At 40.4% G+C, this 23564-nt stretch overlaps 1 protein-coding gene across 1 annotated transcript in view; it reads left to right on the top strand.

Annotated features, from left to right (window-relative positions):
• The window catches only part of PCSK5 (proprotein convertase subtilisin/kexin type 5), a 608686-nt gene that overhangs the window by 364219 nt on the left and 220903 nt on the right, over positions 1 to 23564 (top strand). The window contains 2 exon segments of the mRNA XM_027875021.1: positions 13731 to 13848; positions 17374 to 17562. Coding sequence (XP_027730822.1) covers positions 13731 to 13848; positions 17374 to 17562 — 307 coding nt within the window.

Here is a 23564-nt window from a genome sequence, read left to right on the forward strand (position 1 = left end):
TATCCATATTCTTTCCAGATTGGTCCAACCAGAGTTTCTGCTCTCTGTGTATAGAACTATAAGAACTCAAGGTTACCTCCATATCCCAATGAGGCATTAAAGTAGGACATTAGTGGTGGAATCCCCACTATCAAGGAGAAAATGAACTAATTTAAATCTTAGAGGCAATATGGCCTAGTGGATGGAATACTGGGAAAGTTCAAATCTCTTAAGTTTTTTCAACTGTAAGATCTATGCTTCCTTCCATGTGGGAAGAATTGGAGTAGAGGTTTGTTCAGGAATAATCCATTGATGATGAACTATTAGTTCATAAATAGCACATTTAGCCCCTGGATAATCAAGAGACTGAATGAGTATGGTTATCACCAAACAGATATCCAAGAATGGTTAGTCTGTCTTTAGTCTTTTTTTTTTTTTGGCTAGGCAATGGGGTTAAGTGACTTGCCCAGGGTCACACAGCTAGTAAGTGTTATGTGTCTGAGACCAGACTTGAACTCGGGTCCTCCTGAATCCAAGGCCAGTGCGCTGTCTGCTGCACTACCTAACTGCCTCATTAGTCTGTCTTTCAATTAGCTTTTGCCAAAAGACCCTCCTTACACTGAATTCCATTAATACAGCTAATCTTGTTCTCATTTTGGTAAGTGTGTGCGTGTGTATGTGTGTGTGTGTGTGTGTGTGTGTGTGTGTGTGTATTCTTAATTTCCTGAAAACTAACATAATGACAGTTCTGGATGTGCTCTCAAAAGCAAGCCTACCTTTTTCCAAACTGACCAAAAAAAAAAAATTATACCTCCTCTCAAGAGTCACTACACACTTACTTTGAGGAAACTCAGACATTTGCTTAACCAGTGGGGAAATGACTAGAGGTGTAGGGCCTTAAGAAAGTGGGGGAGGAGGAGAATAAATCAGAACTGATGTTTCTCTTTTCTCTCCTTGAACTAGAAAAGGAGCCCAGGGCAGAGGAAGGGAATCTGCTACTTGTGTTAACTCTGTCATGTTTTTCTAAATTATCATTACTTTGTCCCTATAAATGAAGGGCTTGTCTGACTACCTGCAGCTGCTGACCAAACCCTTCCCTAGAAGAGCTTTGAAGTATAGACCCAGCACATAGCCAACTCTCAGCTGTCTGGAAGGCTTCCCACAAGCAAAGTCTTGAGCAGCCCTGGTGATGGCTGGCATGTGGGGATTTGGCTCAGATTTGCTACTTGTGTTAGAGATTTAAACAAAACACACAGGCATAAAAATACAGGTGCATTCCTCCCTGGGGCTTCGATTTCTTGCTTTCTGTACCTTAAGCACTTTGCAAAATGTAGTCTGGAGGGCTGTGATTGCTGGCCCTGGAGCTAGAATTCTGGGATGTTAGAGTAGCAATCTTGTCCCTTTGCCACATCTTTAGGGTGTTCATTTCATAATGAAATCAAAACAGTTAGGGAGCAAGAGAGAGATGATGGAGAAAGGGAGTAAGGAAGGTAAGGGTTCATATTCTCTGGAAGCTTGCAAAACAAGACAGAGTCTCATCTGTCTGGAATGTTTTAGGTGTGGACATGCCTAGGGCCAAGAGGATGAACTATATGTCTTTTTCAGCCCTAGGAAATCAGTGTTTTTCTGTTTCTACCCTTAATTGTTTATTTGGTCTTTAAAAGGAACTACTCCAATGAACTAATATCATGCCATAAAATTTAAGAATTGTTGACTTTCTCTAGAAAGTGTTTTATAAAGTTTCAATCTGAGCATTATGGTATTTCATTACCCTTTCAACCCACTTCAATTAAACTTCAGAAACATCAATTACATACTTTACAAGGTGAGCATCACTGTGCCCAGGAAATATGAAGTTCAGATGAAACACTGATTCCTGCCCTCCTAGGTTTATATTTTGGTAGGAAGATAAGATGCATATGCAGATGACTATAGGACATGCTGATATATCTCATGCTCTCTGTATAAGTTCTGTTTTTCTTGTTTCACCAGGAGACGAATCTATTAGTAAGGTACAAAACAAAGCTCTGTGTGAGGAGGGCAGTAAAGATCAAAGCCTTCATGGAGATGGAATTTGAGTTGGACTTTTAAGAAAGGGTAACTGTTGTTGTTTATTGTAGTTCTTTGTCCTTGGTTCTCAAAGACAACCAATGATATCATTAGAGCAATGTCTTGACATGCAAGTGAATTGAATTTAAGTGAGGCAGAACTGTGCAAAGTCATCAGCCTCACTCTGTCCTCCAGAGTCATCAGAGTCCAGTGGCAAGACATAGGTCAGGATGGCTAGCGATGGCCCACAAAAATGGAAGAAATTCAGCCTATAAAAAGGGACTGAGAGGATGTTCAAGGGTAGAGAACCAGACCATGAAGATGGGAATGTGATAGTTGTGTTTAGGGGAAAGAGGTTATAGTCCAGTCGATTGTAGTGTGGGATGTATGGCAAAAAGTAAGATGAGTTAAAACTGGATTGTTAGGCCAAGGAGTGTGGCAGTAACTGGTAGACAACAGGGAGCCACGGAAGATTGTCCATCAGAGAAAAGGCAAAACCAAATGAAGATGAATCTGATGGCATGTAATGAATGGACTCATGGGGCTATGTGTGTGTCAGGGGAGGAAGAGATAGGGTGCAGAGGCAGGAAGAGCTGTTACAAGACTGTTACAAAAGTTCAAGTTACTGGTGAGGAGGGATTATGCCGGAAACAGCGAAGATACAGTTGCAAAAGGTAAAGGGAACTGATCACATATAAGAAGGAAGGAAGAGTGAAGGGTAATGAAACTGAAAAATAGCAAATTCAAGAGGAAGGACAGGTTTAGGGAGAAAGATGTTTATTTTTTGACACATTGAGTTTGAGGGGCTGGTGGGGTAACTGAGTAGAGAAAGATGCCCTGTGGTCACTTGGAGATGTGGGGAAAAAAAATCAGGCATAAGGGCAGCTAGGTGTCACAGTGGATAGAGCTCCAGCCCTGGAGTCAGGAGGACCTGAGTTCAAATCTGGCCTCAGAGACTCGACACTTACTAGCAATGTGACCCTGGGCACTTAATCCCAATTGCCTCAGCAAAAAAAGCAAAAAAAAAAAAAAAAAAAGTCAGGCATAGATTTCTTATCTGTATTGATGTAGATGAGGAGAGAGTAGGTCTGAAGCAAAGCCTTAAGAAATACTCTCCACATGATCTGATTAGCAGGTGAAGAGGAGACAAAAGCTTGAAATGATGGCCCTGAGTCATCACCTGCAGAACAGGTGACTCCCTGAGAATCAAAGAGATCTCAAAAACTGGGGGCATCTCTTTGCTCTCTGACACCACACTTAGTAAACATCCCCTCTAATTAGTAGGCCTCTTCCTGCCATTTAAGTTGTAAACAAACGAAAGAGAAATCTGGCTTATTCACTGGGAGGGTTGAATGCCAGGAATGTAATGTGTCATTAGTATTGGCATCATGTAGCTCCTTTGTGTGGGCTTCAAAGCCTTACATAATCTGGCTCCACTCTCTTTATCCAACCAATCCCCTAAAATGGGGCAGCAAGGTGGCATAATGGATAGAGCACCAGGCCTAAAGTCAGGGGGACCAGAGTTCAAATCTAACCTCAGACACTTACTAGTTGTGTGACCCTGCACAAGTCACTTAACCCTGTTTGCCTTAGTTTCCTCATTTGCAAAATGAGCTGGAAAGGAAATGGCAAACCACTCTAGTGTCTTTGACATATTCAGTAGCCTGGAATTCAGCGATTGTTACTTTACAATAGTAGACAATATAGAAATGAATATCTGTATTACATCAAATAATTTGGCCAAATTCTTTCTCTGTTATTCCTGATGTTCAGTACTTTGATAAAAACATCGTAGAACCCTGGATTTAGAGCTGGATGACCTGAGTTCAAATCCTTGCTTTGCTGTTTGCTATCCTATCCTTTAGGCAAGTTAGCTTTTTGGGGCCTCAGTTTCCTTATTTGTAAAATGGAAGAGTTGGATTCCCTGACCTCTAGAGGCAGCTAGGTGGTTCAGTGCATAGGGTGCTGGACCTAAAATCTGGAAGACTTGAGTTCAAATCTGGCTTCAGTCACTTAACTAGTTATGTGACCCTGGACAAGTCAGTTTATTTCTGTTTGCCTCAGTTTCCTCACCTGTAAACTCGGGATAACAACAGCACCAACCTTGCAGGATTGTTGTGAGGATCAAATGAGATTATATTTATAAAATGCTCAGTACAGTACCTGCACTTAGTAGATGCTATATATGTGATTAGTTCTTTCTCTTCACCTCCTAAGTTCTTCCCAGATTTAAATCTATTATCTCATAGATGGACCAGGGTTCCATTTAGGAAATTGTTCATTAGATGAAATGGAAAGGAAACAGGCATTTATTAAGTTCCTACTATGTACCAGGCACTGTACTTTACAAATATCTCATTTGATACACATAACAATCCTTGGAGGTAGTAGATGCTATTATTATTCCCTTTTTATAGTAGAGGAAACTGAGGCAGACAGAGGTTAAGTAACGTGCCCAAGCTCACACAGCAAGTAAGTGTCTAAGGCTGGATTTGAACTCATGTCTTTCTGACTCCAGGCATGGTGATGCTCTAGGCACTGACCCAGCTAGCTAAATACCATTCTAAACTCCTCTGTCTACCTTATTCTCAAGACATTATTTACTCAGTGGAATAATCTGACCATATTTTAAGATCCAGAGATTTCTCTCTGTTTTAGTGCTATTTCCATGTTTCACCAGTAGGTGGCACCTTGCAGAGTGACTGCATGTTCATAAGCTTTGAAGAGATAAGCCACCATCATTAACGAACCAGATCCTCCTTTATTACTAATGAACACCTTTATAAGTAGTACTCGGCCAAAACTTTTGTGAATTAACCATCCAACATTCATTCCACAAACATTTATTTCATGCCTGCTTTGTACAAGGAACTCTGTTAGACGGTGTGGGTACAAAGACAAAGATGGCACCAGTCCCTACCCTCAAGAAGATTCTATTTTGCCAGGAGATACAACATGTGCACAGATAATACAAATACAAGATAATTTGAGAAAGGTGATTTTCCCCTAATAACTAAGGAAAAAGTTCATTTAGGAAATAATGTCTGATCCAGGGGTGAGAAGGGAATGCATTCCAAGGATAGGAAAATCTGTATAAAGGCAGAGATGGGAGGGCTAATGATTCGAAAGAATAATTTTTTTTTAATGTAAAAACTTGTAACTTAAACAGAAGCCATGTCCAGACACTTCCTTTATGCTAAAGTCCTTGATAGTCCCTCAGAGATACTGAAACTTCTAACAGAAGGTTCTGTAGAGCTGATATTTAGAGAATTCATTTAATCAGTATCTATCTTTGTCTCTGTGCCTCCAAGCATCCTATCTGGGACTGCGCCCAGATAGTGTGCTTAAAGGTCAGTTCTCAGCACTTCTATTTTCATCTCAAACTCAACTAAAACTAATGAAAGCATGTCTGTTTTTCCATGTCTTCTTCCATACCTGACAGTTTAGCCCAATCAGGAGAGACTGTGCGCTAAAATGGTATGACCTTCTGGTTTGGAAAGTCTTTTCTCCTAAGCCTGTCTGGCCATACATGGGCCAAGTTGGGACGAGCTTCTGTGATGTGTACCACAAGTGCTTCAGAAAATACAAAATGGATCATCCATTAATCTGTCTGCTAGAAGCTGACAGCCCCACAGGATGGTGAATCGGCTTATTTTTGTGACACAACATGTGTGCAACCTGTTGTCAGTAGATTAAAAACCCATACAAACGAAGTTGAATAGATATATGTGCCATACAATTTTATCAAAATGATGTTCTTCTTGGCAGTTTATCTCATAAACTAATGGAAAGAACATTGGATATGGGGTCAGGAAGACTTGTGCTGAAATCCCTCTATTTACTAGAGGACTGTGTGGCCCCGGGCAAGTCATTTAAACTCTCTGAGCCTAAGTTTCCCCACATGTAAAATAATGGATTGAAATTCAATGGCTTCTAAGGTTCCTTCTACCTATAAATCTATAATCCTATGAACTCAGTTTCCTCATCTGTAAAATAGAACTAATAGCACCTCTAAAGGTAACAACCTCACATCCTCATTGTTAGGTTCAAAATAAAGAATATGTATAGAATGCTTTGTAAAACTTAAAGGAGGAATAAAGAGAATTCAGAACTATTATTGTTTTGTTATTTTTTGTTTTGTTTTTGTTTGTTATTGTTATTGTTTTGTCCATTCCCTTTATGACATGTGGATTCCTGAACAGGCTCTCTCTCCACCCAGTTTCAGTCATTAGTGTTCATATGTATTTATAGGTCATTTTGTTTTATTTTTAAGTTTTTAAGTAAATATATATATATACATATGCATGTTATGTGTGTGTATATGTATGTGTGTAGCTACCTTTTGTTTTTTATGCCATGATTTTATCCCCTTAATGTCCCCTCCAACCTTTCTTCCTCATCTGACACATAATTGCTTCTAACAGTGTAGGCCATATTCCACACATAGTTCCTCTCTCCCTCTCCTTCCTCACCCACCCTCCGAACAAGGGAGGAAAGCCCAACTAGAAATTCTGGTACCTGGGGCAAAGTCACTTGATTGGGAAGGAGGGGGTGAAGCACAGGGTCAATTCCACATTATGATGAGACATTGAAACAGGGCTTTATAATAGCAGCTTGGCTAAATTCAGAGATTCATTATCTCATTGGCCACTGGGGAATTTTCTGACCAAAACAACCCTCAAAGACCATCTCCTTCCTGAGTTGTAGAGAGGTTGCTAACAGAGTTGGTAAAGGAAGTACCTTCATTTGTGAATTCAAAGGTTCTCAAATGAAATGAATGAATGAATGAATGAAAAAACATTTATTAAGGACCTGTTATGTGCCAGGCACCATACAAGGCCCTGGGGATACAAATTTAAAAGTGAGACAGTCCCTACCCTCATGGAATTTACATTCTGATAAAGGAAGACAACAAATATAGGGAAATGAGTCAAAGAAGCAAGTTTCAGCCTGAGAAGCTGCAGAGTGTAAGTTCTGTCATAGGGCAACTGATTGTCATTCCTTTTCTAATAGCAAAGGTAACATAGGTTTGATTACTCTTCCCAAGTCCAAAAATGGAAGGGGTTGAAAGGTGTGCCCAAGTTGGCAGTGGAAATGGGTAGGCCCTGGTTGCCTAGAAGATGGCTGGATGGGATGATCTGGGGCTAGGAAGATACAAGGAGGTGAGTTTATGCTCATAGCCACATATATTAGGACAACTCAGTCAAAAGAAGGAGTTCCACAGACCAGTAGATTCATTTTTTCATTCAGGAGGAGCTTAGTCAGAGAGGGGGAAGGAGGTCAGGAATAAAGGATGGAAAGAAGGGAAGATATTGGAAATAGCAGCGCAGATATTGAAATAATGAACAAGAAATAGTTTGATTGAAAAAAATGATCAACTCTAAACCTAAAGGATAATGTATTTAAATCTACCCCCCACCTCAGCTCACACACTTCTAGCCTTCATAACCTGGTCCTCTCCTACCTTTCCAGCCTTCTTAAACGTTAATCATCTCTACACACTCATTAATCCAGTGACACTAGTCTCCTTCTGTTCCTTGCACAAGAGTATCACTATTCCATGTATTTTCACTGGCTACCCCTTGCCTGGAACTCTCTCCTTCTTTGTCTCTGTCTCCTGGGCTTGCCTGGCTTCCATTAAGCCTCAGCTAAAGTCCCACTTTCAAAAAATAAATAAATAAATAAAGTCCCACCTTCTACAGGAAGCTTTCTCAATGCTCTTTAATGCCAATGTCTTGCTTCTGAGATTATCTCCAATTTATCCTTTATGTATCTTATTTGTAGGTAGTTGTTTGCGTGTTGTCTCTTCCATCAGACTGTGAGCTTCTTGAAAGTAGGGGCTAGTTTTGTCTTTCTTTACAGTGCTTAGCCCAGTGCCTAGCAGGTTGTAGGCACTTAATGTTGATTTGATTTCTAGGCTCTCTCCCAGTGGGTGAATCAGATAAGTCATTCACCTGTCATCTTTAATTGCTCTCCTGGCAAGAGTAGGGTAATATCATTTATTTCAAACATTGTGGGAAGTAGACTTCTTGCCCACATAATATTTTATCATTCATCCATTTTTCACTCATCAAGCAACTATTTATTAAGCATTTATTATGTGCAGAGCCCTACTCCTGCTTACAATTCAGTCCAGGAGTTAACACACAAAAATAACCAAAGAACTGGACAGTTTGTGATAGGACATCAGTTTTCCTCATCTCTCAGATGAATGGGTCACATTCAATGATCTCTAAGGCCTATCTATACACTGCAGGGACATTTACTGACATTTATAAAATAGGCAGCCCTTTTCTTTTAAAATGTATTTATTTTTAGAATTCAACATTCACTTCCATAAAATTTTGAGTTCCAAATTTTCTCCCATCCCTCCCCTTGCCCCACCCAAGACAGCATGCAATTTCATATACGCTCTATATATACATTCATATTGAACCTATTTTCACATTAATCATGTTGTAAAGAAGAATTAGAACCAATGAGAGAAACTATGAGAAAGAAGAAACAAAAAGAGAGAGAGAGAAAAGGCAACCCTTTTCTAACAGCCCATATATTGTATATCTTTTCTACCTATACAGTCCCCCAAAACTGCAGGAGGACCTTGGCTACCAGCTAAAGCTCATTGATTAAGCTCACAACTAAATAGCACATGACAAAACTTTTTGTTCCCACCCACCTTCTGATATCAATAGTGCAAATATAATATTTTACATAGCAAGAAAAGTTTATTGTGGAGGTAAGGCAGGGGGAGGTAAAGAGAGGCCAAAGGAAGCAACCAGAAGAGATTGTTGTTGATCTATACCTTCTGCTCTATCCCTACCCTCAGTAGTCCCTTTCCATACCCAGATCCCTCAGTGATGCCTGGGATCCAGCTGTTACACAGGCTCCTAGCCCACGTGGTACAACTACACTTCAGAAGGCAGCCACTGGAAATTAATTAACAAGTATTTATAAGGTGCCTCCTATGTCCTGGGCACTGGGCTAAGATAACAACTACAGAATGAAGGCCACAGGACCTTGGAGGAAGGGAGGTCATGAAAGGCATGGATACTGGGGGATAGAAATATGGTCTATGCAAAGGAGTGGGGATTTCTCATGCAAGCACAAACACTCTGCAAGAAAAGCAAATGCTTCCCCTGATCACCCCCATTCTTCTTTGTGCCTGACCACCATTAACTCTTACTATAAAAGGGAGATATGTTTCATTCTCCAAGATCAAGATTGTTCATTGCAGTTCCTCAGAATTTGCCTGCCTTGGGCTATTTTTCATCATTGTGTTCACTGCTCTTCTGGTTATGCTTCCTCAGTATCATTTTGTGCAAAAGTCTTCCATGTTTCTCTGACCTCATATTTGTCATTTCTTATGGCACAATTAATAGTCCTTCATAGTCATATACCATAATTCACAAGATTCCAGAATTTTAGAATTGGTAGGGACCTCCACAGGCATCCAGTCCACTCCCATACTCAAAAAGGAATCCCCACTACAACATATATAACATATGGTCATCTAGCTTCTGATTAAAGATTCTAAGGAAGGTAAAGCCACCACTTCCTCAATCAATGGGCACCCATCTCATTACTACTTTTTACTGATATCACAAAAAGAGATACTATTGATACTTTATTCAGGTCCACACTTTTTGCCATTGACTTCCTTGGAGAACATGCCATTAATGTATATTGGATCAAGTTTAGAGACTTTTCTCTATAGCTCATTTTACGTTACAGAAAACAGAATTTTGTAATAAGTGATAGCTATTCAAAGCATTCCACTTTTATTAGTCTGCTAAATATTCCTACCTGTAATACAAGTATATTCCATAGTCTTTTCTCTAATTCTCCATTCAATACTTTATGGATGGAGAGTCAAAGCAATAGGATAGACAATGAGATGGGAAGAAAATCAATGCATTGCCTTTCTTCTTTTTAAAATAATTCATTATGTTTCCCCTAAACTGCTCTCTTCTTTATTAGTTTTAATAAGCATAACATACCTATAGTATTTGGTGACCTCACTTCAATCTATGCTTTAACTTTTACTGGATTTACAATTACTTGAAATAATGAGTAAATAAATGTTTTCACCCTGTATGGTATTCCATCTTCATCTCTTAAGCCTTTGTATAAATTGTCCCCCATACCTACAGTATACTTCTTCTTCATTTCTCTCTCTAAGATTCCCTAGCTCCTTTTCAGACTCAGCTTGAATGCCATCTCTTAAATAAGAGCTTTCCCCATCCTCTCTGTTTTTAGCCCCACCCCACCCCTACCTTACCTTGCACCAATGTTACTTTTATTTCCATCGTTCATATTTTTCACTTACCTATTTGTGGACGTGTTTTCTATCAGCCAATCAACAAACATTTTTAAAATGCCTCCTGAGTATCAAGCACTATGCTAGGCACACCAGTAGACTATAAACTCCTTCAGGGGAGAGACATTCCCAATAGAATGCACATAATTTACTTGTTGGTATACATATTGTTTCCTCCAGTAAATGTAAGCCTCTAAGGCTCTTCTGTTTTTGTCTTTGTGTACCAAGTGCTTAGCACAATGCTTGTCACATAGTAGGTGCTTAATAAAATGCTTGTTGAGTGAATGAATGTTTACGTGAAAATGCTTGTCCCTGTGCGCTATTCTACTTTGCCACTGATTAGGGAGGGGTGATATGTTTCCCAGACACTCTGCTCAATCTGATTAGAAAGATTTGTTCCATCCTTTGGAGGATACTTTTTAAAACACTGTGCATGTACATTTTCCTGAGAGATGTGCCATGCTTCAGTCTATATTGATTTATCAATACACAACCTCTAGAGGTTTTAAAGGTCTCTCCCTTTTAATTATGCCCTCCTTGTCTTCCTCATCTCCTGAAATACACCCCAATATGCAAAGATTTAATCTTGTGGCATCCATCCTAGGCAGTTACATATACCTATAACCTTACATGATTAATGAGATTTGGCTAAGGATTCTTGGTTCTGACTGAAGTTCAAGTAGAAGTGCAAAAAGGAGGTAAAGCACAGATGCATTTTAAGAAATTGGCATATTATAATGTATCTGAATGAAATGCAGGTCTGCTATAGCAGGATTGGGTTGAAATATGACATGCCTAAGGTTACACAGTTTCATAGACAAAAGCAAGGTATTTAGAAGCTATGTTGATGTGCTATGCAAAGACCAGACTTACAGGAAGGAGCCCTGGGTTCAGATCCCAACTTAACCACTTACTAGCTATGTAACCCTGAAGTCAATTTACTTCTAGGAACCTCAGTTTGATTTGTTCCTAAGATAAGGGTTGGAGGGAACAGAGTGTCAGTAAAAGGCTGGTCTTCCACCCAACACAGACAAGCTATAGAACCATGGGAAGAAATCGCAGTGCTCCTGATGGGGTTGGAATCTGAGCCCCAAAGAGGAAAACTCTGGCCCTGATGGGGTTGGAATCTCGGCCCCAGAGAGGAAAAACCCTGGACTTTCCCACATGGCCAAATCTCTGGCATTCCCCTGAGGCTATAACCCCATCAACTGGTCTTTCATTGTGGCTACACCCAATCTCCTCTCCATTGTCTTGCCTCCCTATGGCCCCAGGCCATTTCCCACCCTTGGTCCCACCTAGGCTCCATTTCCCACCCTTGGGAATTCTATTACCTCATGGACTACTTGGCCACTCTCCCATGGTCTTTCTGTATATAAAGTCCATCTTGTCTCCATTAAGATGCTCAGATTTTTACAATCTAGCCAATAGCCCATAGATGCTCAGACTCCTTAAGAGTCTAGCTAATATGGCGAATCCTCAATAAACTTTGTTTTTGGCTGCAAGAAAGGTTGGGTCGAATTCTTTCGGGCAGGACCCAGGTATCGTGATTTTGGGGTGCCAGGACCCCTAACCTTTAGACCGCATCACCCCCAAGTAGCACTCTGTGACAGTAAATTACAGCCTTAGCATAGTGTCTGACACATAGCTGCTGTTTAATTAATGCTTCTGGAGGGAATGACTGACTGATTTGAAGAGATCTGCATCTCTTTCAGTGAAGGGAGTTTCCCCAGTAGAAGTTTCCTCTAAAGGATGGAATCACAGAATCCCAGGTCCAGGCATCAAATAAAATAAAATAATGATAACAACAACAACAACAATAATAATAATATTTGCAGAGTTGTTGTGAGGAAATCACATTACGAACTTTAAAGTAAATTGTGAGTTATTTCTTTTGCTCTAGAAAAACAATGAAGACTCAGTAGTAATGAGCTAGACCCTGATTCATGGGTGGGTTTAGATTATTAAGAGAGAGACAGAGAAGGCATTTCAGGAAGAAGATGAAATATTCTTCTGAGTGCTTGCAATGTGCCTGGCATTGTGCCATCTGAATGCTAGGCAACAGAAATTGTAGTAATACCAAAGAAACAATGTCTGCTCTCAAGGAGCATGTATTCTCCTGGCCGATAACAGGTGCCCCTATAGGCATATACAGAATGAATATAAAGATAATAAATGCAAGGTAGTTAAATATGACGTAGTTAGGAGGGAGGGTGTAACATTAGAGATCAGGAGAGGTCATGCATAGAAGGGAATCCTTAATTTGCATATTGAGGGAAGAGAAGGATACTGAGGCAGGGTTATAACATGCACAAAAAGGAAAAAAGGTATAAATGAGCAAAATCCATCCTGTCATAATGCATAAGGGAGTAGTGAAAAATAAGGTTGGGGCCCAATTATGGAAGACCTTAAAAATCTGAGATATGGAGTATGGGATTTATCCTATAAGCAGAGGGGAATTATTAAAGGGTTTCCTGCAAGAGAGTGTTGGTGATGAAAGCCAAGTTTTAGGTAATCAGTTTGACAGTGGTGGGAGAGTGAATTTAAGCAGGAAGAGGCTGAGGACAGGCTAACCTTTCACGATTGTGAAATGTAGAATTTAAAAATTTCATTGGAATGAAAAACCAAACTCTTGGAAATGCTGATACATTCTCCTGCTAGTGATGTCAAATTCATCTTAAGATCAATGAGATCGGTCATTGGGAAATAAAAAATGCAGTGTTTTAGAGTAAAGGCAGTTAGTCTCTCTGAGCCTCAGTACCTCCATTTGTAAAATTAGGATAATAATAACAGTACCTGCTTCACAGAGTTGTTGCAAAGAAGAAATAACAGTGCATGCACAGTGCTTCACAAACCTTAAAGGACTACATAAATGAATTATTATTAATATTACTGTCTCACAAAAATCTAGAGGCCTTCCTCTTTGGCACGCATGGAGTTGAATTCATTATTTTCCTGAACAAGAAAAGATAACAGTTTGTCTTCTGAGGATACTCAGCTTAACTGCTAGGTATAACCGAAAGTATAGTAGATTGTCTTGCTTCCAAGTTATTCTTATCAGTGAATACTTACGCTATGAAATGTAATGTATATTGTTTTATCTCTTCCGACTGGATAACTATTTTAACTCATGGGTTCTGTAGAAAGGAGTTGCCACTCCATGACTAAAGTCACTTAGGTAAAAGAAACATTTAAGCAATCAATGGAGAGGTACTGTCAATTGATACGTTTCCCCAATTTGTTCTTAAATCCAATAGCCTACAGGAAAGCCATGGTCACAGAGGTGGTATCTGAATCCTCTTCTAAATGACAATGTGACTTACAAGGTAGATGAATGTTCACCATGTTTCCTTGGTATGAGCCTGATCATTTTGTTCACCTTCCACAGTGAGCCACCTCTATGGATTTGGGCTGATGGATGCAGAAGCCATGGTGATGGAAGCTGAAAAGTGGACCACTGTCCCCCAGCAGCACGTGTGTGTGGAGAGCACTGACCGGCAAATCAAGTAATACCCTGAAGCGCACATATATGATGATAATGCCTTCAATTATATTTCAAACACTGGCTCTTAATAGCTGTCTTGTTTGGTTGTCCAGGGAAGCTAAAGTGCCTTTCCATGGAATGGATGGAATCTCAGGCTAATATATCAATGACTCAACAAAGTATTTAGTAAATGTTTACTATGTGTGATGCAATGGAAATTAAAAGATGAAGTGGAAATAGTGCCTGCCCTCAAGGAGCTTACATTCTTTTTTAAAAATTTTTTTTCACTTACCAAGCATTTATTTTTTTTCCTTTCATCTTCTTCCCTCCAATTGAAAAAGAGATAGGACCAGAGAGCAACAGAGTCAGGCAAGGAGCAAAGGGGAGGGAAAGGTGGGGGAGAGGAGGGAAGGAAGGAAAGAAAGGAAGGGAGGAAGGAAGGAACAAAGGAAGAAAAGAAGAAAAGAAAGAAAACATAATACTCATAGTTGAGCAAAATAAATTCTCCCATTAGCCATATCTGAAAATGTTTTTGATTCTACATCCTGAGTCCATCCCTTTCTCTCTGGAGGTGGGTAGCTCCTCCTCATGGTTTATCTTCATCATTGATCTTTTGGAATTATGGTTGGTTATTACATTAATCGTAGTTCTTAAGACTTTCAAAGTTGTTTGCCTTTACAATGTTGTTGTTATTTTATAAATGGTTCTTCTGGTTCTGTGCCCTTCACACTCTGCAGGTGGTGGAGGATCTTACATTCTAATGGGAGAGATGATCTGTACATAAGTAGGTATATACAAATTGCACCTAGAATAGGTAGAGGGAAGCTTAAAAGGAAAGGCACTAGCAGAAAAGGTCATTTGTAGATGATGTTTGACCCATGTCTTGAAGGAAGCCAAGGACTCTAAGAGCTGGAGTTGAGGAGACTGGAAAGATGGGAAGGGTCCAAGGAGGGAAGATCTTTAAATGCTAAAGGAATTTATATTTGATCCTAGAGTTAACAGGGAAGTGCTGGAGTTTTACAGAGTGGAGGGCCTCTTTCAAGAATTCACACCATTGTGTGGAGGTGACCTTGAAGGTCTCAAAGACCAGTCCAGCGGATCTCACTCTAGCAGGCTGTTCCAAGAAGGAAAGAATTGTAGTGTGTACATGCCCAACTTTGGACCTTGTTTCTGTTGTTCAATGACCAGCCTAGTTTAAGAAGCATACTCATCTTTTCAGTCACATCAACTCAGGAAGATTATCTACTAAACTATGAAAGGATTACAATTTGTCTCTGTTGAGGGACTAATAGACCCCTAAGAATAATTTATCTTTTAAAGAATGACTGCAAATCTTCTGAAGGTTGACTTTGCAAGTCTTCCGGGCTCATACTTTTTGTATCTGTTGGTATGCAGGGTTAATTGTCCCTGCATTAAAAAGATTGTAGGACTTAGAGTTAGAAAAGATCTTAGAGATTTTTGAGTACAACCACCTTATTTACAGATGACTAAATGTAATCAATGACCTCAAATACTACAGAGTTAACACTCTCTCCCTCCTGAAATTATCTTGCATTTATTTCTGTTTATAGAATGTCTACAATAAAAAGAGTAGAAATTCTACGGTAGTAGATTTCTACAATAGGTGTCTCTACTTTCTCTCCTCTCACTCTCTTTTTAACCCCTTACAATCCAGCTTCTGACCTCATCATTCCACTAAAACCGCTCTCTCCAAAATTACCAATAATCTCTTAATTGCTAAATCCAGTGGCCTTTTCTTATTCCTCAGTCTCCTTGACCTCTCTGCAGTCTTTGACACTGGTGATCACCCCTTTCTCCTCTCTCTAGCTTTTCAGGACAAGACTCTTTACTGGTTCTCCTCTTACATATCAAACCTCTCCTTTTCAGACTTCTTTGCTGGATTCCTTATGGGGATTATGTCCTCTAACCATAAGTGTCCGTTAGGGTTCTATCCTGGTCCCTCTTCTCTTCTCCATCTATACTACTTCATTTAATGATCTCATCAGCTCCCATAGGTTTATTTTTTTTTATTTTTTTAAACTTAAATACTAAAACTTAAATATACAATAAGAAAGGAAAAAGAAATAAATTATAAACTTAAATACAAAATAAGAAAAAAAAAACATTGCTCTGTTCACATCAGAAAGCAAGAGAGGATTCAAAATATACAGCAATAAATTTCCATTTCAAGAAAACCTATATAATAAATACTATACATTGTATTCCCCATAGGTTTAATTACTTCCCCTCTGCTGATGATTCTTAAATCTACCTAGCTTTCCCCAACCTCTCTGCTGACCTCCAATCTCACATCTCCAACTGCCTTTCAGACATCTTAAACTGGATGTCCAGAAGACATCTTAAACTCAACATGTAAAAAACAGAAATCATCATCTTTCTCCTCATCCCCTTTCCCCCTCCCAACTTCTCCATTACTATCAAGGGCTCTACCATCCTTCCAGTCCCTCAGGCTCCCAACTGAGGTGTTATCCTCAGATCCTAATTATCTCTCACCCCATATCCAAACTGTTGTCAAAGCCTATCGATTTCACCTTTGCAACATCTCTTGAATATGCCCCCTTTTCTCCTCTGATTCGGCCACCACTCTGGTGAGACTCTTACCATCTCACGCCTTCATTACTGCAGTAGCCTGCTGGTGGGTCTGCCTGCCTCTAGTCTCTCCCCATTCTAATTCATCCTCCATTCAGCCACCAAAGTGATTTTCCTAAAGTGTAGTCAGGTCTGACCATGTTAACTCACTCTACTCAATAAACTTCGTGGCTCCCTGTCACCTTCTGGAACAAACACAAAATGCTCTGTTTGATGTTCAAAGCCCTTCATAACTTAATTCACTCCTACCTTTCCAGCCTTCTTAAAACTTGTTCCCCAACACATAGTCTTCAGTCCAGTGACACTGGCCTCCTGGATGTTCCATGAACAAGATACTTCATCTCCCAGCTCCAGGCTTTTCTCTGGCTATCCCTCATGCCTGGAATGCTCCACCTCCTCTGCTCTGACTCCTGACCTCCCTGCCTTCCTCTAAATCCAACTAAAATCTCACCTTTTCCTGAAAGCCTTCTCTAATCCTTCTTAATTCTAGTGCCTTCCTTCTTTTAATTATTCCCTTCTTATCCTATATATAGTTTGTTTGCACTTATTTCTTTGCTTGTTGTCTCCCCCGTTGGATTGAATTCCTTAGGAATGGGAACTGTCTGGTGTTTCTTTTTGTATCTCCAGACTTAAGCATAATGCCTGACACATAGGAGGTGCTTAATAAATGTTTAATGGCTGATTGAATGAGTATAAACTCCTTGAGGGCAATGATTGTTTTGCATTTCTGTCTGACACGGTGCTTTGCACATAGGGGGTGTTTAGATGCTTGTGAAATTGAATTGCATTTGCCTTTCAATATCTGTGAAATGACACTGTTATCATCTTAGGAACCATCAAGGACAAGCTTCATACTCTGAGGTTGATGACCTGATGTAGAACCAATTCTGATTTTGTGGGAATAATAACTGGCTTTGATGCTTTCCATCTGTTCCAGAACCATACGACCCAGCAGTGCCGTCCGCTCCATTTACAAAGCTTCTGGCTGCTCCGACAACCCCAACCACCATGTGAACTACCTGGAGCATGTGGTCGTACGCATCACCATTACCCACCCTCGAAGGGGAGATCTGGCCATCTATCTGACCTCACCTTCAGGAACCAGGTCCCAGCTCTTGGCCAACAGGTAGGCTTATGGTCCTCCTGCCTTAACTTCTTTCATTCTGTTTATTACACATTCCTGTGATCACAGATTGGTATGATGTAAAAATAGAACCAATGTTAGAGAAAGAAGATCTAAATGTGAACCCTAGATTTGACCCTAGCTGTGTGACCCTCAACCTCTCTAAGCCCCAATTTCTTCATCTGTAAAATCAGGACAATAATACTTGTACTACTACTTCACAGGTTTGCTATGAGGAAAATGCAGTGGAAAGAGTACAGGCTTTGGAGGTAGAGGATTTGCTTTGATATCCTGCCTCTGCCATTTAATATATGTGTGACCTTGGAGAAGTCATTTCATTCCTTTGTTGTTGTTCTTGTTTGTAAAATAAGAGGATTCGACTAGATGGCCTTGGAGGTTAGCTGGAAATCTCTGATCTTTTGAACCTGTGAACCCCAGAGGGCTACTATATACATGTGAATTTTTACTCTAGTGCTTATGACAAATCCCAGCCTGTCTTTAGAGATAGGACCAGGCAGCACTTTCATCCATAGGAGAAGACTGAGAAGGAGTTTATCTGTGAAGATGATGTTGGGTAGGTAGATCACTAGGAAGGTAAGCATTCCCAATAAATAAAAAAAGTTGGCTGAGCTATTGGGGGAGTGGGTAAGAAGGGGAATTGGAGAAACTATTTATTTAAGTAGTTACTACTTTTATTGTAAGGGGAGTAATTTATAGGTATAAAAGAGCTTGCAGTTTGTTGGAGTGATAAGGGTTAAAAATGTTACAGGAAAACTGGAAATCCCCTTATGGACTTTCCTTTTACTTAAGTTCCTTTGTTGTTTTTCCTTCTAACTTAGACCGTTGGATCCCAATATTCCATGTTTTTTCTTCTTTATTCCTCTTCTCTTCAACTAAATCTAGTTGACTTGCTGCCTGGGGCAATTTATTGAATAATGCAGTCCAAGTACTTGCTTTCTCAGGTCACAGGGAGAGACAGTGGTACAAAGAAAAAGAAACCTGGTTTGGGGATCTGAGGACATTGTTTCAAACCCTAGATCTACCACTTACTAACTTATTGCCTGAGTAACTTTGAGTAAGTCTCATTCTCTCCCTCTCTGTCTCTGTCTGTCTCTCTCTCTGTCTCTGTCTGTCTCTCTCTCTGTCTCTGTCTCTCTCTCTGTCTCTGTCTGTCTCTGTCTCTGTCTGTCTCTCTCTCTCTGTCTCACACACACACACACACATCTATAAAATGGGAAGGTTAGACTAGATTTCTTCTAAGGTCACTTTCAGCTCAAAAGCTGAGAGCCTATGAATTCCTATTGTTCTATCAGAATCTCTCCTCGGGCCTCATTTCTCTGAACCTCAGCATCTCCTCTGCATTATTCCTGCTCCCCCATCTTCAACCCCCACATTTTCCTTATTCTATTAATGCAGGCCAGGATCCTACAAGAGGAAGAGAAGCATTGGGCCTCAAAGGCTCAAGTCCTCTCCCAATCAATCAACAAGCATTTATCACATGCTTACTATCTGCCGTCATATATGGTTTGACACTGGTCTTCATAGCCTCCAGATGATATCAGCTCACCTTATAGGCCTCACTTGTCAAGAAACTGGAGATAATGTCTGCTAATAGAAGGAAATCCCCATTGTTCATTCCCTCGCTTGAGCTGATGAGGGGCTAAGACAAGACGACTCTAGGCAAGGGCTAGTTCAGGGGTGGGAAACCTACAGCCTTGAGGCCGCAGGTTCCTCGCCCCTGACTAGACTATGACAGACTAACCAGGCCCTCATATTCCTGAGGTTAAGGGAGGATAAGACCCTAGAGCCTGAGTTGTACTTATACTTATGTACTTCAAGGATTTATTTTTAGTCAGCCAAAGACAGTCCTGATGATGCAAGTCACAGCCCCTCTGTCCTTTTGTATATATCAGTTAATCAATAAGCATTTATCAAGCACCTACTATGTGCCAGGCTTTGTGCTAGATCCTGGGGAGAAATACAAAAATGAAATAGTGCCTGCCCTCAAAGAGCTTACATTCTATCAGGAGAAATGCCACATATACATACAAATACATACATAATATGTACAAAGTAATTTTAGGGAAGGGGGATCAGAAAAGAACTATGTAAACAGTATCACTTGAACTGAGTTTTGAAAGAAGCTGGAAATTCGAATTGCTGAGTTAAAGAGTGAGTGTATTCCAGATTTGGTGAGTAGCCTGCGCAAAGTCACTGAGGTGGGAAATGGAATGTTATACAATATGTGGGAAAAAATTTGCCTGAAATGTAAAGCGATGGAGATAAAATGTAATAGTCTGGTAAGACAGGCAAAGTAGAATGCCAAGTAGAAAAGATTTTGCTTTACTCTAGAGGCAACAGGGAGCAATTGGAGCTTCTTAAGCAGAGGAGTGATGTGGCCAGCCCTGTACCTGAAATTATATTAGTGGGTCAACTATGTGGAGAAGGGATTGGTAAAGGGAAAGACTTCAGGTGGGAATCCAATTAGGAGTCTGTTTCAGTAGTCTAGATGAGAGAATATAAGGGTCTGAACTAGGTTAGAGGCCATGTGAATAGGAAAAAATGAATAGAAGCCTCTGATTGATAAGACTTGGCAGCCAATTGGATAGAGAAGGAGGGGAGAGGGACAGTGAAGAGTTGAGGATAGTTCTAAGGTTACAAACCTTGATGACTAGAAGGATGGTTAAGCCTTCCCCAGAAGCAGAGATTTTAGGAAAGAAATGGTCTTTGAAAGTTGCTGTGGCCAAAGAATTCATCAGTATGTGTCCAACCTCCAGATGAGCTTCTCCAAACTTAACTGGGCTAATCCTCAGATAACCTTAAGTAACTTATATTCACATACACACATGTGTGTGCATATACATATGTAGATATAGCTATGTGTACATATATGTATGTATGTGAGTATATGAGAGGTGATGTGTTGTTCTTTGTATGTATTAATATATGTATTTATAAGTATATAACTGTAAGATTATATGAGAGGCAATGTTATAGTTTGTATTTATATGTATATGTGTCTGTGTATAAATGAACTCAGTTCAAGTGATACTGCTTATATGAGTTCTTTCCTGATCTCCCTTCCTGAATTTACTCTGTGCATGTGTGTGTTTATGTATGAAGTGTATGAATAGGATGATTATGGGATAAGGATACAGATAGGGATAAAGATAAAGATAGAGACAGAGAGGGATAGGGGTGGCGGAAAGGGAAAGGTGGAAAAAGCAGGGCAGCAAAGGTGAGACTTTCTGGGTGACAGTGACTAGGAATGCCAAGTTGGATTTTTCAAGTGGCATTTTATGGTGCTTGAAAGACTTGCTCTCATTCTTCTCTCAAAACTAAATTCTTCTTGCTGTCAGAGCAAGGAGTGAGAAGCCAATTCCTAATTTTTTAAACAGGAACTGCAGCCTTGCCAAAATAAACTCATGCAGGTGCAAAGCAGCAATACTCTGGCATCAGATCAATTGGGGGCTTCCCCCCTGCTCCCCTTTCTCAAAAGACAAAGCTCTCTCAGCTGCCCCTGTGAGAATGTGGCTACCTGACCCAAACCTTCCTTCCAAGTCGAGCAAGGCCTCCTGATGCAGAATTATATGATTAATGGAGGCTGTACCAGCTGTTGTTTCTGAACCCAACAGTAAAGGCTCTTTCTTCCTTTTTTTTTCCTTTATCCATTATTCATCTGGGTTTCATTTGAAAGAGTATGCTGGTGAAATGCTGAAGTGCAAAGGTATGTTTTACACATGTGGAGATCTTATCCCCTGCTTCTAGAAAAAACAGTCCCTCCTTATACAGTTGCTGTTTGCTTAGGCCGGCGAGCCCCCTTGGCACTCTCTAGCCCCCTCCTGCATATTTTGCTTTTCGATGCTGGCTTCCCCTGAAATGACTTCAGCGAGGAAACTTGTGAGTCAGAGGCTCTATGGATTCTATCACAGGCATTTGGCAGATGACATCGTCACTGGCTTCAATCTGCCTGAGCATTCTTCAGAAACCAGTCTTACAGGGAACATCTGCTTTGTTGTTTCCAAAGTGCTGAATATGAATGTGCGGGGGTGATGGCCTTCAAGAGAAGAGCAACAGAGATTCCAGAAAGTCAGCAGATATATCTCCAAACATCTTCCTCCTTCCTCCCCCTACCCCAGCCTCAAGAACCAGGATCCATCTGGGCATCAGCCTGTGGCATCCTGAGAGGACCTCCTTGGGCTAGAGTAAATAGTATCCCCTAGATATGCTCCATGGGAAAAATTGAGCTCAGATGGAGCAGAGGGAGGAGAGAGCATTGACTCTCTTGTCAGAGGTTGTGGGTTCATATCCCACCTATGATGCTTACCACTGGTATGATTTTGGGAAAATCACTTAACCTCCTTGGGTCTCAATTTCCTCATCTGTCAAATAAGGGAGGTTGGAATAGATGAACTCTGAAGGTCCTTCAGGATCTATGAGCCCTTGAATTAACAATCCCCAAAGGAAGTAGTTTCAGTATTTAAGAAAAAAAAGGGCAGGGCTGGCACCCAGTGATGCAGATTGAGCCCTGTACTCATTTATCTCCCACCAAAAAAAAAAAAAAAAAAGGGAAAAAAGAGAAAGTCAGTCAGTGCTTGCTTGCTCCTGACCCTTTAAATATAAAACAGCTGCTGGCTCTTAGAACTACCTAAGTGCCTGAGCTTTTAACCACATGGCTGCAACATTCCAGGCCTCCAGTTCCCTATGGTTGTATGTTCCTGCCGTTAGTAGGATCCCTCCTACTGATGTGACAGGCATGAGGGTGTGCTTCTTCTGACATCTTTTCTGACCAGTGAAATTCCAAAGTGTTCATTTATTAGAGGAAGTCCCAATTCCAACCTTTGCCATATCTATCTGATGCTGTTACACAAAACTTTCATTAACTTTCATTTGGCATTGTTTTAAAATGTGTTCTCTGTGTTAGAGACTAAATGAAGAAGGTATAGATAGTATTGAAAGGAAACTGGTTTACCCCTGTGGTGAGATTTGCATTCAGAACAAAGAATACTTTTCTATTAGATTAGTTGGCAGTTTAAATGGAGTGGATTAGTTGGCATTTCAAAAGCAACCTAGGATCATAGTTCTAAATCGAGGGGTGGTCTTAAAAGTCATCTTGTCCAACTCCCTCCATTTTACAGATAAGGAAACTGAGACCTAGAGAGAAAGAATGACTAAAAAAAATGCTACACTTTAAGAAATAGAGAGGAGTGCCCTGACTCTAAAGTCAGGGAACAAGAGTCCAATCTTTCCTCTGACAACTGCTACCTACATGACCTTGGACAACTCATTTATCCTCCCTGAGCCTCAGTTTCCTTGCTAGTAAATGGAAACCATTAGTCTACTTGACCTCCAAGTTCTCTTCCAGTATTATCTCTAGAATCTGATGAACAATACTGCTACTAACATGTTGTGTTAATGACAGTGCCTTTAGACATGAAAGCTAATCAGAAACCAAACAAACAAACAAAACTATCCAGAATGGGGCGGGGGTGAGGCAGGGCAGGGGCAAAAGACTCCCCTGAAAAAATGTTTAAAAGCTAGGAAAAAAAGAATCCTGGGATGACAACCACTACTACCTCCTATTGGAGTCTGGAAAATTCTGACTTTTTCCGGATAGACTCGTTAAGTACAGTGTGTCACCGTAGTAGCTTTCGTACTCGAGTTGCTTCCCTTCTGTTCTACCCCAAATTTAACTGGTGACTGACTTTCTGGGAATTTCTTTTGCTTTTACCAACATGGCAGCAAGCTAATATAAAAGTTTTATATTGTGATGTTGGGGATATCCTGTTCAGCTCCTTCTGTCCCATGGTATAGCAAGTAGCCAGCAACCTAGACAATGAAAAGCCATGTCGAGAGAGAGTCTGATAGAGACTGGAATGTTCAAGGGATGACTGAATTTGGGTTCCCCTTTATTCTTTTAATATGCAAGAGGATAATGCTAGGGGGTAGCTTTACAAATGTGTGTGTGTGTGTGTGTGTGTGTGTGTGTGTGTGTGTGTGTGTGT

The sequence above is a fragment of the Vombatus ursinus genome, unplaced genomic scaffold (genome assembly GCF_900497805.2).
Source record: "Vombatus ursinus unplaced genomic scaffold, bare-nosed wombat genome assembly UNPS02014807.1, whole genome shotgun sequence".
NCBI classification, from domain to species: domain Eukaryota; kingdom Metazoa; phylum Chordata; class Mammalia; order Diprotodontia; family Vombatidae; genus Vombatus; species Vombatus ursinus.